This window comes from Ailuropoda melanoleuca, chromosome 8, assembly GCF_002007445.2.
Source record: "Ailuropoda melanoleuca isolate Jingjing chromosome 8, ASM200744v2, whole genome shotgun sequence".
Lineage (NCBI taxonomy): Eukaryota > Metazoa > Chordata > Mammalia > Carnivora > Ursidae > Ailuropoda > Ailuropoda melanoleuca.
In genome coordinates this window covers 1313119-1332456 of record NC_048225.1, presented here as the reverse complement: position 1 = coordinate 1332456, position 19338 = coordinate 1313119, and the positions used below count along the sequence as shown (strand labels likewise).

The 19338-nt window shown below is 38.3% G+C and overlaps 1 protein-coding gene across 1 annotated transcript in view; it reads right to left on the bottom strand.

The window, feature by feature from the left end:
- The window catches only part of DYNC2H1 (dynein cytoplasmic 2 heavy chain 1), a 292248-nt gene that overhangs the window by 176168 nt on the left and 96742 nt on the right, over positions 1-19338 (bottom strand). Inside the window, 8 exon segments of the mRNA XM_034665650.1 lie at positions 738-847; positions 1662-1803; positions 10760-10886; positions 13566-13652; positions 15811-15932; positions 16737-16860; positions 18246-18406; positions 18930-19043. Of these exon segments, the coding sequence (XP_034521541.1) occupies positions 738-847; positions 1662-1803; positions 10760-10886; positions 13566-13652; positions 15811-15932; positions 16737-16860; positions 18246-18406; positions 18930-19043 (987 nt within the window).

Below are 19338 nucleotides of genomic sequence, written 5' to 3'. Positions count from 1 at the left end.
TGTGCAGGCAGAGAAAGGGGCTGCAGGGAGCAAAGAGGAAACTGGTGTACGGAGTACAAGCCCCTGGGACAGAAACAATAGGAAAAACCCTATCAGCACAGGGAAGAACCATCTCCCCATTATCTGTTACATCACACAAAGGTTCACCAAGCTAATGGTAAAAATCATACTGCATTAGAAGAATTATCAGTTTGTATACCTGAGTTGCAATTTGATTTTCACATTCATCACTGCTAACAAGGCTGTAAGAGGTTCACATTTAAACAATGATTTTGGAGAAATACACGCTATGGGAAAGAACAATTTTCAAAAAATGTGTATCATTATCCCTAACCTACAACCCAAAACTTATCTCATTTTCACTTTGTAGAACTTTGTATTGTAAAACGAAGTAAAATAAAATGGTAAAATCATATACTGGAGGTGAAGGAACTATATAACCAGGTGAGTCAGGTGCCACTAAAATATTTCCATGACTGTTAGGGAGTTCAATCTAGAATTTTTTGTCATCAAAATAATGTCACTTTAGTTTATACTTTTATATTATGGTAAAAAATAAATTATACTGAAAATTATAGATTCACCAACTGAATCATAAATGGATTTTCATTCCCAAAATATCTCCACTTTCATGTAATGAAGAGTAACTGTGAAAGCCTAAGAATTTGAAAAAGGTGCTTCCTGGGGCAAGCTTCCAGAGGAATACATCCAATGAGAAATTAAAATTGATGAATTACCTGTAAGATAACAACAGCATTTTCTATGGAAAGGTCATCTGATGGTAGGCCTTCACTTTTCCAAATTAACTGCTCACTTTCAGTACAAAGAAATCTCCTTATATCAAATTCTGAAAAGTTTAAGATATTAATATTTCACTTCAATCATCATGTACTTGACAAAGGGAAGGGAACAAAACTCTTTGAAATATACTCAAACAAAAGTCCCATGACCATCCTTAATATTCAATCCATTCTTCCCCCTTTAGGACGAGAAGTTAAGGAGGAGAAAAGTTTAAAACAAAAGTGCAAAGGAATGGAACTCAGTGAAATTGTATTTCTTATATATTTAATACATATTTCACAACTATAATAATTTGTCAAAGCCACAAAAATCACAAGGAATTTTGGAGTGCCTACATTTTATTTTATGATATGAAATTACTGTAAAAATCAATGTATTAAAATATTTAACTGCATTCATCCATTATCAAAAAATACTCTGTGGTCTCAGTTTCATAGAGTGATTTTAGGAATAGAAGATTCATTGCAGGGGCGCCTGGGTGGCACAGCGGTTAAGCGTCTGCCTTCAGCTCAGGGCGTGATCCCGGCGTTGTGGGATCGAGCCCCACATCAGGCTCTTCCGCTATGAGCCTGCTTCTTCCTCTCCCATTCCCCCTGCTTGTGTTCCCTCTCTCGCTGGCTGTCTNTCCAAAAAAAAAAAAAAAAAATTTTTAAAAAAAAAAAAAAAAAAAAAAAAAAAGAAGATTCATTGCAGCAAAACAATTCAGAGAACAATTACAGAATTGAGCAAATCTAAAGTAGATTTGGTTTCTTCTAGCTTACAGAAAATTTTTCTCTTTTACAAAAAAGTAAAATGGCAAAAATTAAAAGATGCATTTTTAGGATACTGAAATTTCAAAACATGAGTGACTAAATACAAACTTTCAAGACAAGCTGACTTGGTCCATTCTTCCAAACAGGTTTTTCTCAGATCCTCAGGAGCAGCAGAAAGATACGTAATAAATGCAGCAGCTAGCTGAGCTCTCTTAGGAAGAGTAGCTAATTCCTCTGTTATCTCTGCAACCTGGATAAGAAGAGAGAGAGCAGGTGGACGTATAGGGTATAGATATATTCTAAAAGGCGAAAAACATGACAGCTTCATAAATTAGAGTTTCGGCTGTAGAAAAAAAAAATCATGTATTGGTTTAAAGTAATAACCCCTGCCCTGAATATAATTGTGAAAATGTAAGAATATCAACAAGATCTCTCAGTTCCTGCTGAAATTTTAAAAATGTATGAAATACCATTGTTATTTGTAAAGATGAACATATTTTGTCATTAACATTACTAATGATTCTAATGAAGCAGAACTTTTATCTCAATTATAGTTAAATACTGTGAATTAGCATCACATTGTAACCTACTATTAAGTGCAAAGAGTATAAGCAAAGGTACAAAACAAAACTGTAAGAAAGCGGAGACTCATTAGTTAAAAGCATAGTGTGGCTACAGAAGAGCAGAAAGAGTAGCAACATAGAAGTAATGAAAAGAGAGAGGTAGAGATGATGTGCAGGAGGAAGGCTGTGAGTGGTTTTCCATGCACACAGAGGAGCTTTTACTGAAGCTGCGGTGGTCACGAACCACTCCAAGTGTTTAAACAGGGCAGGGAGGGATATAATGAGACTGGGTTTAGGAAGATTATTCAGCTGACAAATGAGGAATGGATCAATTTTAGGGTGAGAGAGCAGGGAGACAAGTTAGGAGAATTGAGGTAATAAATAAATAAATAGGCATTAAAGACAGATGACAAATATGAGGGATATTTGCAAATGGATATGAAAAGCAAATAAGGAAATATGAACAGACAGACTACTAGTAGTGAAATCCAATCAGCAACCAAAAAACTCCCAATAAACAAAAGTCCAGGACTATATGTCTTCACAGGTAAATCCTACCAAATATTTAAAGAAGAGTTATTACCTATTCTTCTCATATTACACTAAGTGAAATAAATCATTAAAGAAAGACAAATACCATATGATTCACTTATGTGAAGCATCTAGAAGACAAAACGAATAAGAAACAAAAAGCAGAATCAGACCCATAAATACAGAGAACAAACTGATGGTTTCGGGGATGGACAGAATGGGTGAAGGGGAGGAAACAGGTCTCCAGTTATGGAATTAGTAAGTCACAGGAATAAATGGCACAGCACAGGGAATACGTCAATGATAATGTGATAATGTTGTATGATGACAGATGGCAGCTACACTTGTGGTGAGCACAGTGTAATGTATGGACTTGCTGAATCAGTATGTTGTACACTGGAAACCAATGTAACACAGTGGGTCAACTATACTCAAATAAAAAATTTAAACAAACAAAAATACCTGCTCATCTCAAAATATTCCAAAAAAATAGAAGAGGAAGGAAAACATCTAAATTTATTCTCTGAAGCCAGGACTACCCTGATACCAAAACCAGACAAAAACAGAATAAGACGAAGACGACGAAGAGGAAGAGGAAGAGGAAGAGGAAGAGGAAGAAGACGAAGAGGAAGAAGAAGAAGAAGAGGGAGAAGAGGAGGAAGAGGAAGAAGAGGAAGGAAGGAAGGAAGGAAGAAAGAAAAGAGAAAGAAAAGAGAAAGAAAAGAGAAAGAAGAGAAAGAAGAGAAAGAAGAGAAAGAAACAAAGAAAGAAAGAAAGAAAGAAAGAAAGAAAGAAAGAAAGAAAAAGAAAAACTACAGGCCGATATTTTTAATGAACAAAGATGCAAAAATTCTCAATAAAACATTAGCAAATCAAATTCAACAGTACATTAAAAAAATCACTCACCACAATCAAATGGGATTTACTCCAGGAATGCAAGAGTGGTTCAATATTTGAAAATCAAACCACATACTACCTCACATTAACAAGAAGGGTAAAAGCTATATGATCATCTCAAGAGATATGGAAAAACCATTTGACAAAATACAACACCCATTCATGATAAAAACTCCCAACAAAGAGGGTTTAGAGAGAACATACCTCAACATAATTAAAGTCATATATGAAAAACACACAGCTAACATCATACACAATGATGAAAGTTTTTCATCAGGATCAGAAAAAAGACAAGGAAGCCCAGTCTCACCACTTTTATTCAACACAGTACTAGAAGTTCTAGCCATAGCAATCAGACAAGAAAAAAAAAATACAAAAGCATACAAAATGCTAAGGAAGAAGTAAAACTGTCACTATTTGCAGATAACATGATACTATACATAGAAACCCTAAAGACTCCACCAAAAAATTATTACATCTGATAAATGAATTCAGTAATGCTGAAGGATACAAAATTAATATACAGAAATCTGTTGCGTTTCTATATACTAATAATGAAGTAGCAGAAAGAGAAATTAAGAAAACAATCCCATTTACAATTATACTAAAAAAAATACATATATATCTAGGAATAAATTTAACCAAGGAAGTAAAAGACCTATACTCTGAAAACTATAAGACACTGATAAAAGAAACTGAAGACAATACAAACAAATGAAAAGATATACTATACTCATTAACTGGAAGAATCAATATCATTGAAATGTCTATACCACCCAAAGCAATCTACTAATTCAGTGCAATCCCTATCAACACCAACAGCATCTTTCACAGAACTAGAACAAATAATCCTAAAATTTCTAGGGACCCACAAAAGACCTTCAATAACCAAAACAATCTTGAGGGGAAAAAAAAGCTGGAGATATCAGAATCGCAGATTTTGTTGTACACCATTAAGCCACAGTAATAAAAAACAGTATGGTACTGGCATAGTAATACATCTATGGAATAGAAGACAGAGCCCAGAAACCCACACCTATATCATCAATTAATTTATGACAAAGGAGGCAAGAATACACAATGGGAAAAAGACAGTCTCTTCAACAAATGGTGTTGGTAAAGCTGGAGAGCTACATGCAAAAGAATGAAACTTGGCCACTTTCTAATATCATACACAAAAATAAACTCAAAGTGCATCAAAGATCTAAAAGCATAAAACTCTCAGAAGAAAGCAGGCACTAATCTCTCAGATGTTGCCCACAGCAACATTTTCCTAGATATTTTTCTTCACATGAGGCAAACAAAAGCAAAAATAAACTAGTGGGACTACATCAAGCTAAACTGCTCTTACACAGCAAAGGAAACTATCAACAAAACAAAAAGGCAAACCACTGAATGGGGAAAGATATTTACAAATGATGTATCCAATACAGGATTAGTAACCAAAATATCTAAAGAATTCATACAACTCAACACCAAAAAAGCCCAATAATCCAATTTAAAAATGGAGAGAGTACCTGAACAGACATTTTTCCAAAGACACACAGATGGCTAACAGACACATGAAAAGATGCTCAACATCACTCATCATCAGGGAAATACAAATCAAAACCACATGAGATTTAGCCTCATATCAGTTACAAAGACGAATATCAAAAAGACAAGAAATAAGAACTGTTGGTGATGATATAAAGAAAAGGGAACCCTCACGTACTGTTGGTAGGAATGGAAATTGGTGCAGACGCTATGGTGAACATTACAGAGGTTCTTCAAAAACTTAAAAAGAGAAATACCATACAATCCAGTAATTCCACCCCTGGTAGTTACCCAAAGAAAATGAAAATACTAATTCAAAAGAAAAATGCATCCCTATGTTCACTGCAGTATTATTTATAATAGCTAATATATGGAAACAACCCAAGTGTCCATCAATACATGGATAAAGATGATGAATGGATAAAGAAGCGATCAAAGATGGCAGTGGAGTACGAGGACCTCAGGCTCACCTCATCCCTCGAACTCAGCTAGATACGTATCACATCATCCTTAATACCCCAGAAATCACCCTGATGACTGAGAGAACATACACCGCAACTAAAGAGAGAGAAGAAGCCACACTGAAGAAGGTAGGAAGTGTGGAGACATGGTCTGGGGGAGAAATGGATTGCAGGGGCTGTGGAGGGGAGGAAGCCCTGGTTGCAAAGAAGGGGGAGAGAGGGGAGCACACAGGAAAATGCACAAGAACGTTTCCCCAAAGCCACTGTCTGGGAAAACGACAGGGGCTGAATTTCTTGAGTTCTTGCAACCAGCCAGGATTAAAGCCTGGAGTTTTCAGGGTCAGTGGGCTGGGCTGGGCTAGAGCCTAGAAGGCACTGCCCTACCGCTGGAGAGGAGACAGGCAAATAACCCGGAGATGGACAGCATGGAAACAGTGATCTGAAAAACCTGAAATATGCCTGGGGCACACAGGGGGTAGAATGTTCCCTCTTCTTGGAGAGGTAACATTCAGACAGATGACTCTCTGGGTACAAAGGAGCCCGCTGGCCCCATTTCCCTCCCCACCCCTCAGCATAAACACAGAGCCACCTGCAGTAAACACAGCAGTGCCCACACCGGCTGCCAAACCTGCTTACACCAGGTCCCACACCCCTGCGCTCTGCCGGGAAGGCCCTTCTCAGGCAGGCTTGCCTCAGTCCCAAAGAGGCAAGCCCCTTGACCAGAAGACAAACAGAAACCCCTGCCCACATGTTTCCCAACCAGGGAGTCCTGCAAGGCCTCAGTTCTGGTGGAGTTGGTGTCAGGTCTCATTTCACAAGCAGAGCAGAGCACACCTCGTTAAAACTTGCCACATTCAGGCCAGGCACCAAACACTGTCCACAGCGGGCAAGGAGAGCCTCTGCAGACCACCTGCCCGAAGGGCAGAGCAGCCAAACCACAGCAGCAGGGGGCATGCCACACACACCTGAGACACTCCCTGAAGCTCCAGGCCCTGGGCACTCCAGAACCTCTTCCTCATAAGGCCATTATTTTCAGGAGCAGGAGACATAACAGGCTTTTGTAACACACAAAAGAAGGCAGAGACTTAGACAAAATGCCAAGACGGAGGAATTTCTCCCATATCAGAGAATAAGACAGGCCACGGCCAGAGATCTAAGGAAACAGAAAGAAGTAACATGCCTGATGGAGAATTTAAAGCAACAGTCATAAGGATACTACCGGCTGAGCTTGAGAAGTGAATGGAAGACTTCAGGGAGGCCCTTACTGCAGAGATAAGAGAATAACACAGAATCAGTCAGAGATGAAAAATGCAATAACTGATCATGGAAACAGGCCTGATGCAAGGAACAGCAGGCTACAATGTCAGGAATGAATTAGTGACCCAGAAGACAGAGTAATGGAAGATAATGATGCTGAACAAAAGAGGAAGAAAGAATTATGGAACACCAGAACACACGTGGGGAAATCAGCAACTCTGCTGAACATGATAATGTGGGTATGACAGGAGTCCCAGAAGAAGAAGAGAAAGGGGGGGCAGAAGGTTTAAGTGAGGAAATAATAGCAGAAAACATCCCTAATCTGGGGAAGGAAATGGACATCCAGATCCAGGAGGCACAGAGAATTCCCATCAAAATCAATAAAAGCAGGCCCACACCAAGATACACTACAGGGAATTCTGCAAACCACGCTGACAAAGAAAAAGTCTTAAAATCAACGAGACAAAAGAAGTCCTTAACTTACAAGGGAAGAAGCGTAAGACCAGCTGCAAATCTCCCCACAGCCACCTGGCAGGCCAGCAGGGAGGGGCATGATGTATTCAACATGCTGAATGGGAAAGTCAGCAGCCAAGAATACCCCACCCAGCAAGGCTGTCTTTCAGAACGGAAGGAGAGATGAAGAGTTTCCCACATCCATATATACAACGGAATATTACTCAGCTATCAAAAAGAACGATTTCTCAACATTTGCTGCAACATGGACGGCACTGGAGGAGATAATGCTAAGTGAAATAAGTCAAGCAGAGAAAGACAATTATCATAGAGTTTCTCTCATCTATGGAACATAAGCACTAGGAAGATCGGCAGGGGAAGAAAGGGATAAAGAAAGGGGGGTAATCAGAAGGGGGAATGAAGCATGAGAGACTATGGACTCTGGGAAACAAACTGAGGGCTTCAGAGGGGAGGGGCGTGGGGGAATGGGATAGGCTGGTGATGGGTAGTAAGGAAGGCACGTATTGCATGGTGCACTGGGTGTTATACGCAACTAATGAATCATCGAACTTTACATCAAAAACCAGGGATGTACTGTATGGTGACTAACATGATAAAAAAAAAAATTATTAAAAAAAAAAAAAAAAAAAGAGTTTCCCAGACAAACAAAACTAAAGGAGGTCATGATCATAAACCAGCCCTGCAAGAACTACTACTAAAGGCGACTCTTTGAGCAGAAAGGAAAGATTAAAATGACAAAGACAAGAAAGGAACAGAGAAAATCTCCAGAAACAATTACATAACAATTAATAAAATGGAAGTAAATACATATCTATCAATAATCACTTCAAATGTAAATGGACTAAACACTCCGATCAAAAGACATAGGGTGTCCAAATGGATTAAAAAAAACAAGACCCATCTATGTGCTGCCTACAAGGGACCCATTTTAGACCTAAAGACACCTGCAGATTGAAAGTGAGGTAATGGAGAACCATCTCTCATGCTAATGGACATCAAAACAAAGTCAGACTAGCAATACTTGTATCAGACAAACTGGAGTTGTTGTAACATTTTTTGTCCTGCTTTGGTATCAGAGTAATACTGGCCTCATGGAATGATTTTGAATGTGCTCGCTCTATTCCATTATTTGTAAGATTTTGATAAAGGTTGTCATTATTTTTTTTATATGTTTGGTAGAATTCAACAATGAAACCCTGTGGTCTTGGACTTTTCTGTGCTAGATTTCTGATTCCTAATTCACCTTTCATTCTTGTTATTGGTCTAAGAAGATTTCCTATTTCTTGGATTCACAATTCATGATTCAATCATGGTAAATTTTACATTTTTAGAAACTATCTTTTTTTCCCTAAGTTATCTGATTTGTTAGTATATAATAGTTTATAGTAATCTACTATCACACTCTGTATTTCTGTGCTTATCTGTTGTACTGTTTTCTCTTGCATTTCTCATTTCGACTTTTAGTCTTCTTTTTCTCAGTTAATGTAGTTAAAGCACTGCCAAATTTATTTTATTTTTTTTTCAGAAAAACTGGTCATTACTTTCAATGTTATATTACTGTTTATTTTGGTCACTATTTCTAATTTTTGTTATTTCTTTCCTCTACTAATTTCAGCTAAGTTTCTTATTTTTCTAGTTCCTTGTGGCATAATGTTATTTGAAATTTTTTTCTTCATACAAGCATTTATAGCATAGATTTCACTCTAACATCTGCTTTTGCGGCATCCCATTGGTTTTGGAATATTGTTTTCTTTTTCTTTTGCTTGGAGACATATTTTGATTTGCTGTTTGATTTCTTATTTGGCCTACTGCTTCTGCAGTAGTATGTTGTTTAATATTTATATATTAAATATTTAATATTTACATTATAGATTTTCTAGCTCTTTTTTATTGTTGATCTTTAGTTTTGTACCATTGTGGTTAAAAGATACACTTGGTATAATTTCAGTCTTCTTAAATTTGTAATATTTTTTGTGTCTCTTTTTATGTGATTTAACCAAGGGATTCTTAAAGAAACTGCATATTCTATTTTTCTTGGATGGAATGTTTTTTATAGATCTTTTAGAACCATGTATTCTGAGTATGCTTTAAGTAAAAAATGTTCTTGTTGAAAAAAACAGTAACTTGAACTGAGGGTGCTCATTTAACATCAAGTATATCAGAGGGGAGGTGGGCAGGCGGTGGGTGAAACAGGTGAAGGGAATTAAGAGTACACTTATCACGATGAGTGCTGAGTAACGAGGTACAGCATTGCTCAATCACTATGGTGTATCCCTGAAACCACCGCAACACTATATGTTAACTACGCTGCAATTAAAATAAAAAACGTAAAAAGAATGGATAAAGCACACACACACACACAACACACACACACACACACACATTGGAATATTACTCAGCCATAAAAAAGAATGAAATCTTGCCATTTGTGACAACATGGATGAACCTAGAGGGTATTTTGCTAAATGAAATAAATCAGATACAGAAAAACAGATACCATATGATTTCACTTATATGGGGAATCTAAAAGACAAAAACACACAAAAAACAGAAACAGGCTCGTGAATACAGAGAACAAACTGGTGGTTGCCAGACATGAGGGGGCAGGAGGAAGGTGGGAGAAGTAGGTAGAGAGGATTAAAAGGGACAGACTTCCAGCTATAAAATAAGTCATGGGGATGTGATGTACAGCACAGGGAAAATAGTCAATAACGCTCTAATAACCTTCTACGGTTGCAGATGGTAATGAGACTTACTATGGTGAGCGTTTAAATGTATGTTAAGTGTCAAATCACTACACTGAGTACCTGAAACTAATGTAATATGTAAGCCAACTATAATTCAATAAAAGAATAACTAAAAATGAAAATGAAGCCTGTTCCAAAAAAACCCAAAACACAAACACCGCATAACTGAGCAGTCTGGAAACATAGCTTTGGTAGGCGTCGGGGCAGAAGGAACGTTCCTAAGACTGGATGAGGCACCCCTGGAATGGCTGAAGGGACAGGAACCCAGGAAGGGACCGCTGAGGGCAACCACACAGTCCTGGATGAGCACAAGAGGAGAAACCAGTGGGGGGAATCAAACTGGTTCAAGAAAAACCCAATGACCAATCGAAGAAAAAAACAAAAACAAAAAAAACCCGAGAGACAGCATTTTAACAAAGTCAAAAAAACAGAGTATTTCTAGAAGAAGTAAGTGGCCAACAGTGTCCTGGAAGGCCAAGTTCATGGGATTTCTGGAGAGTGGCACACCTTCCCTCGAGTCATTTCCGTCCCTGCCATCCCTCCAGTCACACACAACTACCGGGGGAACAGGACGCACTCACACAGAGAGTCACATAACAGCCATGAACATCTAGGTCACTGGTCCTCAGCCAGCCAAAGTGCATGGCTATTTCCCTCCTTTTCTGTTTTGAGCAAACACACTACGCTGCAGATCGGGCATGTTTTCAAGGAAGCCTGAGAGCCGCCCATCCCAAGCAAACCTGAACACGCCAGCGCTTGTGCTCCCGATCGAGCTGCCCGAGCAGGACTTTGGCGGCTTGAACGGTCTCCTGCGCTCTGCTCACTTCGGCTTCCAGTTTAGCGGCTTCCGATGTCCTGCTCTGAAATCTGTGCAAACATTAATATCAATTAAAGCCAAAGGGATTTAAGGAGATTTGACCGCATTATCCTTAGTATCTGAGAATGAAGTTAGCAATAATACTGACACTGTTAGTGTTCACGGGGGCACAAACAGACACGCCAGCGCGCAGATCTGAACGGCTCTGCTGCCCAAGCACAAACTTCTCCTCGTGACAGTCAGGGCCTGGTGGGAACAGTGACCCCACCTGCCCCTCCAGTTTGCCGTCATTCCTGTACATGTCAACCTCTGAAGGATAAACGCGCTATCCTCTACCTGCAATACCCTCCAGCCCCTTCTTACCCTCCCTTGCCCCGCATGCTAACTCCTTCAAGTATCTACCAATCAAAAATATAAACAAAATGCTAAAATTCACTTCAAATATCGAACCCAATACATATATTTCGCTATGTGCCCATCTGCCCAAGTTTATAACTGTCCTTTTAAATTATTTTCCTTAAAAAATCTTGTACAAATTTATTAATTTATTAAATAAGAAATATTCCAGATGATTACCTAGTCCTTCGACAAATACATAAGTACTTATATAAAATGCCCAGGATTGTGCTGGGCACAATCGAAACAATAAACAGCAACAAAAAAAGCATGCCATGCAACCCTCAGAACAACAGTTCAAAGTAAGTGCTATGACTCCCACTTTCCAGACTGACTCTTCTAGGTTTCACCAGGAATCAGTAGAGGACCCGAAATCCACATACGGGTGCGTCGGACACCACGTTCCAGGCAATGCACAGTGCATTCCATTGTCTCTCAAAGTGCTCAATACCTCCTGCTACACACAGCAGTAAAACTTGGTTTTCCAGTACAGTAGCCACTAGCCACAAGTGGCTATTTAAATTTAAATTAAAAGTAAACAAAATCTGAAATTCAAGTCCTCAGTCCTATCACCCACATTCAAGGGCTAGTGGCTACCATCCTGGAAAGTGCAGACTACATCATGTCATCAAGTCCACGGCACAGCTCCGCTCAAGACCTGGAGGTGGAGAGCACACTTACTCAGCTCAGCAAATCACGCTATGTATACGGTTTTGCCGTAAGTATTTGCTGAATTAAGCTAACTTGCACGTTTCCGTATAAATTGTATAAAAACAGCAAATGTCTCAATTCTGTTAGGTTAGAATCTAAAAACTGATACATCATACTTATTTTTCAATTACTTTTTTCTTTGTTCACATACAAGAAAATAAGATTGTCACCCCCAACCTAGAGTCAATTATACCTTCATGAAGAATTAAGTAAATGCTTATTAACCGGCATTGATTCATTCTTGATAATAACTCTAAACTGGGAAATGCCATTCTGTTTTACTTAAAATTATAAGTTAATTCTGAAAGTTTTTTTACACAATCCTTCCACAATATTGATTGTATGGTATAGTGATTAACAAAAGGAACTTCACGGAGACAAACCTATGATTTAATGCTAGCTTTGTCAGCTACTAACTCTTCAACGTAGGCAAACCTTTCTAATCTGCAGAATGAAAGAATATCCACCTCTCGGGTGCACGGGAAGTACTAAAAATGACATGTACGTAAAGTGTGCAGGACAAGAGCTCACACACGTGCTGCACACGCGAACTACCCAACAAAGACCTGACTCCTGGCTGCAGAGTAAGCACGAGTTCTCAGCATACAACGCTGAAAGGAATAAGCACTTTCCTTATGCTTCTCTAATTACATCTAGAGAAAATGATGAAGTGTCTTTCCTGTGTCTATAACATAAAAAAAATTCAGAAATATTGAAAACACTGGTTTATGGGTTTGAGGCTTCTTTCTTGTTTTTTTTCTCTATAAGTAAATATATTAAGTATAAATAAGATCATTATTTCCTGTATGGAGAAAAAAAATAATAGTTTTCAGTCTGATGAATCTCTTTCTTGGTAGAGTAATTTATATTTCTTCCACACAAAAAGAAGGAAAATGGAACGCATCACCTGAAAAAAGTATCTGTTTAGAAAAGTTTGAGTCTTACAAAACTAAAAGCAAATGAGAGCATAACACAGTATTTAATCACATATGCTCCAGCTTTCCAATTTTCACAATTTTTAAAGGAAAACAGTCCCACATTTGCTATGATTCCCAAACCAATATTTTCTGTCCTATACTCTATAGCAATCACATGAAGCCATAGGTAAGGAAAGGTTTTATGATTAATAATATTCATAAATGGTCCTGAAATTTAAGTACAATGTTGCATAAAGGAATATTTTTTAAACCCTCGAAAGTACAAAGGTAAAAGGACACAGTAGTTTCTAACGCAATCCTACACCTGGGGTACTTTAGAGAACAGGTCACGTGAAGTAAGTCTGGATAATACGGAAATGCAGACGCCACGCCACACGTAAGGACTGTGAGCATGAACTTACTACATTCTGTCCCTCTTGCTCGAGTCCCCAGAGCTCAGGGCCAGACACAGTGACAGCTCCACAACAGAGACTTCAAATAGGTTTGTTCTCACCAAAAAACACTGGTTAAAAAAGGAATACCTTTTATAGTATTTCATATGCTTCCCTAGTTTAGAGCGATAAGTCACTAAAGGAAGTGAAAATAACGATTATAAGATTTTCAAAACTGAAACATTACTTGAGGAATGTTTTCAAATATCCAAAATACATTTTTTTTTCAAAATACATTTTAAACTTAACTTACTTCTCTTTGAGTTCTGATACTTTCTGGCCAACAGAATTTAGAAGCTCCTCTAGTTTCTTTTTTCTATCTTCAGTTTTCTTCAAATTTCTAAAATATAATTCAATTTTATAAAAGTTATTCCATTTTATATATCAACAGTAGCAAAAACAACCCCTTCTATTCCTTCTAACACCATACCAAATGAAATCAAGGGAATTTTAAAGATATTCATACACAGAAATAAAGAGAATGAAAGAGAAAAGGACTGCAGTGGAGTAACTTTAATAAAAGGTGATAAGTGACAGGATGGAACGCAAAAGCCACAAGTTGAGGAGCTGCAGGAAGAAAAGCCAGAGAAGAATTCCGAATGCTCAGCAACTGAGGACAACAGGTACTCTAAAGATAACAGAGCTGAACAGAGAGTTTTCCCATAGTTGATATAATCAATACATCAACCTCAGATTCCCTCCCACACTGAGAATGGACTATCCTCTTAACACTTCCGTGTGGGTCAAGCCTAGAACCCTCACCCATCCCCACCCACAGCCTAAGCAGAGAGTAGGAAGATGCTTCTAGAGATGTGACTTACCTCCCCCCCGTAAAAATGCACACATCTGAGAGACTGCCACCAAAGTTCCCAGTTCCCAGTGCTGTGCGTCTGTGCTTTACACAAATCAACTAAAGGATTTGTCAAAACACAGACTGCAAGTCCTCACACCCCAGCACCTCTGACTCAGCGTGGACAGAGCTCAAAAATGGGCACTCTTCCCAAGCTCCCACGGGACGCTGATGCTGCTAGCTCGGGGATCACACTTAGAGAACTACTGCAACAGAGTAAGGCCTTCAAAATTGTGAGATTAAACTGCTTCTTGCCCAGTATTGTAAACCCAGCCCAATTACTAATTGGATGTAACAGCATAATACAGATAATTTTAGACAGGAAAGATGTCAAAACATTTTTCATCCTATATGCCCTTTCTAATGTGAAGGATATGCTCTAGAAAAATGAAGGACTAAACTAAGAAAGACAAGGACCCGAAAAAAAGAATACAATAAGAAAAGAGAAAAACAGATAAAGATAGTCGCCAGAACCTTGGTGAAGAGAAGTCTCGAGATAATAGCTATAAGCAGCAGGCCTGGGGAAGAAGTGACCCACGTTAGAGCAGGAGGTCAAAAGGCTCTAGGAAAGATAATAGTAAGAAAGAATACATAAAACACAGATTTTTTTTTTTTTAAGATTTCATTTATTTATTTGACAGAGAGAGACAGCCAGCGAGAGAGGGAACACAAACAGGGGGAGTGGGAGAGGAAGAAGCAGGCTCCCAGCGGAGGAGCCTGATGCGGGGCCCGATCCCATATCACCGGGATCACACCCTGAGCCGAAGGCAGACGCTTAACCGCTGTGCCACCCAGGCGCCCCAAAAACACAGAGATTCTGACAATGGTTTAGGGTTTGTTTTAAGGCTGTGGATAAATATGTGATATGTCAACAGAAAAAATAATTTTAAAAATGAAATTATTAAGAAAAACAAAAAGATGTACAAGAAAGGAAATAAAAAACCATAAGACATGGTATATCTCAGCTGTGAAAAATACTTACATATTCAAAATAATATACACATTTAACATTATTCATTACACAAAAATATGTGACAAATTAACACAAAAATGTCACATAAGTATATTGAGAAAAAGAAGTTCAGGCCGCTAACAATCTCCTTGTCCAGGGTAAGAAGAGATGACGTCACACACGGATCAATCAAGAACATAACACAGAACAAACGCTGACTTAGGAACCACCAATTAAAATGGTGAGCCCCAAGGTAAATGGTTAAAATACCCCCCACCTGCCCAGACCATGTTTCGCAAAATATATACAACATATTTCCTACAACTTAGAAGGAGAAAACAAATTTAAAAGCCCTAACTTTCCAAAACCTACTTATTGTACCTTAATATTATTCATTCACAAAATTTTAGCTCTTTGTAAAAGAACTTCTACCAAATTATCCTTCCAACAACATAATAATGGTGGAGGGGAAAAAATGAGTTGGTTCTGCTCTCCACCTTCTTTTAATTGCTTTTTCTTTTGGTCTGTTTAATATTTAATTTTATTTAACTGACTCATGTTATATGTTTTAATGTTGTCAGCTGCCTTTTAAGATATAAACAAGAAATAAAATGTAAATAAACCCCAATAATTAAGTCATTAAACTGATGCAGATAAACAAAGGTTAGACTTATTTATATTCTAGACCTCACTCACGATTCTAATCCCGCTTGCTCCGTTTCCAGAGGCTGAATCCGTTCCAGGACATGGGAGTACTGGACATTTGCTTTAACCCACGCGGCCAGAGGAGCGGCCGCCGTGCTGGCACGCTTCGCATTCTGAAAAATCCATCACAAGTTAGCCAGCACCATAACTTAATTTCAAATAAAAGCAAAGGTAATTCTAGTCTATTTTACTTAAGGATTTAATAATTTATCCCCCCAAATGAAGTTTTTGGTTGACAGTTAAAATAACAATAACGTGAATTGTTATTTTCAAGATAACCTTGAACTTTTGCTTCAAAATAAATGTTTCTGAATCACACAAATCTTATTATACAATGATATTTTATCGATATAAGCACTCCATTACCTACACTTATAATCAATATATGTCTGTCCACAATGATGTTCAAGCATCAACTCTTCCCCTTCTGTCCGTGGGACACATCTTTATTGGATAAAAGCAACTCTGAAACCATGTTACCAGAGTCAGAGATGATGCACATAACATTTTGAATAAGAGAGCTAAAAAAGTAACAGAAACATGGAATTTAAACTATTCACTGACACGAGATACAAGTATCCTAACACAGGTATCTGTCATTATATGACAAATACGCTGGAAGAAAGAAAAGCAGACCAGGCAAGCTGGAAGTTAAGAAATGACAGATAAAAGGATTTCGAGCCAATACGAAGATTCAAACACACATATGACATTAACTGTGCCCCAGACCCAGCCTGGATTCCTGTTCACCCATCGGTCAGTCAAGGCTTCTGACACATAATCCCTACGGCCTATGTTTTTTTCACTTTTCATTTTCAGGCAATGTAAATAACCGATAATAAAAAGCCATCGCATTTTAACAAGCAGAATATTACAGTGTATGGGAAGGGAATTGATGGCATAGCTGTTAAAATTACCTTTGAATCAAAAGATCCCTTATTTTTATAAAGAAGTTCTTCAACGCTCTCTCTTATTTCCTTTGGAATATTTCGTGCATCAAAAGTTGCTATGTCTTCTCTCACACCTCTTTTGGCAAGGAAACTAAAATTAAAACATTACTTCAAATGAGGCTAAATAAAGTTTGCCATTTCTGACAATAACATTGACTTAATAAAACAGTGTACGCGGTACTTTTCATCCACTAGTTAACAAAACATAGGGTCCTGAGGTATCCCAGCTTTTTGTGTGCAGTCCATCACTTTGTAAGGACCCCAAGGGTGACCTCCACAGAGAAGCCCTGTGGTTCCTCGCCTCCTGCGGACAACGTGGAGTGGTGAAGGAAGGCATCACAATCCTTCGATGGGACCCACATCCCTTTCCGTGCACTGATCAGTGCTCGTCTGTTATAGGATAACTCAGAAAATTTCCTGACTCCTTTCCAAGAAAGGGACTTTCACATGTTCCCTCCACCTGACCTCCCCCTTCCCACCTCTAGGTAGGAAAGGACTCTATCATGACCCTCAGTCCCAGCGTGGCTCTGACCATGGGCACAAACCGCAACACTGTCACCAGGACGGGAAAGCCGAAGCTATGTGGCTGCGTGTTTTGTTGACACCCGGCCTTTTCTCTCCCAGTTTAGGTCTTGTTATTTATGGGGCTCCTGCCCTTGCCCCTTCCACCGTTGTCTGACTCTGCCAGGAGCGCAAGACCCTGAGAACAGTGACGATATTTTCCTCGTCAGTAAATCACAGGAAACACAATGCTCTGTACTGTGTGCGGGCCAAACAAATGACTGCACTTACTGAGATGTTCTTCACAATTTTAAGGCATTCTTTTTTCCCTCTGTGGATACTTACAACAATCACATAATTAACAGAATTATGGAGAAAGGAAAATACCGACCTTGGTATAGGATCACAGAGTATCTTGAAATATTACGGCCAAGTGTGTAACTAGGTAATTAATGAAGCACAGTCTGAGAAACAATGTAAGAAATATTGTAGGAAGATCGGTAGAAGAAGAAAGGGATAAAGAAGGGGGGGCGGTAAACAGAAGGGGGAATGAACCATGAGAGATTATGGACTCTGGGAAACAACCTGAGGCCTTCAGAGTGGAGGGGGGTGGGGGAATGGGATAGACTGGTGATGGGTATTATGGAGGACAAGTATTGCATGGTGCACTGGGTGTTATATGCAACTAATGAATCATCGAACTTTACATCAGAAACCAGGGATGTACTGTATGGTGACTAACATAATAAAAAACATTATAAAAATAAATAAAATAAAATAAAATAAAATACGAAAGAGGGGTGCCTGGCTGGCTTACTCAGTACAGCATGTGACTCTTGATTGTGGGGTTGTGGGTTCAAGTCCTACAGTGGATATAGAGATTACTTAAAAATAAAATCTAAATAAATGAATCAATCAACCAATGTGTACTTCACTGGTAAAATAATAACATTTTTCACAAATTCAAAACCTTACCTTTTCATGCTCACCCAAGATGTATCAAAGATACCCATCAACCTTAAAACGCCCTCAAGAATATCTCTGATGACATCAGGCGGCATACGCAGTGAGCGAATTTCTGAAAGAGATTCTGGCTTAATGTTTCCAACTGCTAGTTTAGCTTCATTGACTAGAGGCTAAAAAGACAAAGAGCATTTTTACTTTCACAATATGTATGTAAAAATCACTAACTCCAGAAGTTATTGAATATTTGTCATTTTATTAAAAATAACTAGTTATTAATATCTGTTCTCTTCAAATATCAAAATGTTTTGAAACCACAAAATACAAAATCTTCAAATTCTTACCACCATAACTACAGGAGTCTAATTTAGAAAATCTAATTTGTTTTGAGACAATTTGCACTTTTCAAGAGGCTCCTGATAGTCTATGGCTATAACCTAGTGAGGAACCAAGAACAGAGCCTAAGAGTTCGACTTAATTTCCCTACAACACGTTTTTCTCCTTAACACTCCAACAACGCGGCTCACAGAAATCACAGATGGTTTTTGATGACGTTACTTCTCCCAACAGGCCCTCCTTCCTGCTTCTCTTCCATGAAGTCTATCCTGGTGGGAGCCATGCTTGCTGACACGGCTAGAACTCCCGACACAGTGGGCAGCCAGACGCAGCTCTGACTATGCACCCGTCGTAGCTTACCTGCACTTCTTTCAATTCATCGTCAATTTTGTTTTTTCTTTCTTCAATTTTAACAACTTCTTCTGCTATTTTGTGCTTCAGTCTTTCAAGTTCTGTCTTTTGCTCACTAGCATCCTACAGGAAACGGCATTTAAATTTAAATGGCTTTCCCATTAATTTTCATGCACTTGATATTTTAAAGCATGGTATCAAAAATACAAGTTATTTTAAAATAAAATTTTCTATTAAATGTTTTTCTAATGTTCACTGAGAGTCTCTAAGATGCCTGTGAAACAAATGCTATAATTTATGATATATTGACTATCAGGAAGCTTCTATGCTTTACTTGTTTTATTTTTTCTGAATAGCAAAGCAATAAATGATTATATAAAAATCAAGCAACTCAGAATTACATAACTTAGAAAATTTT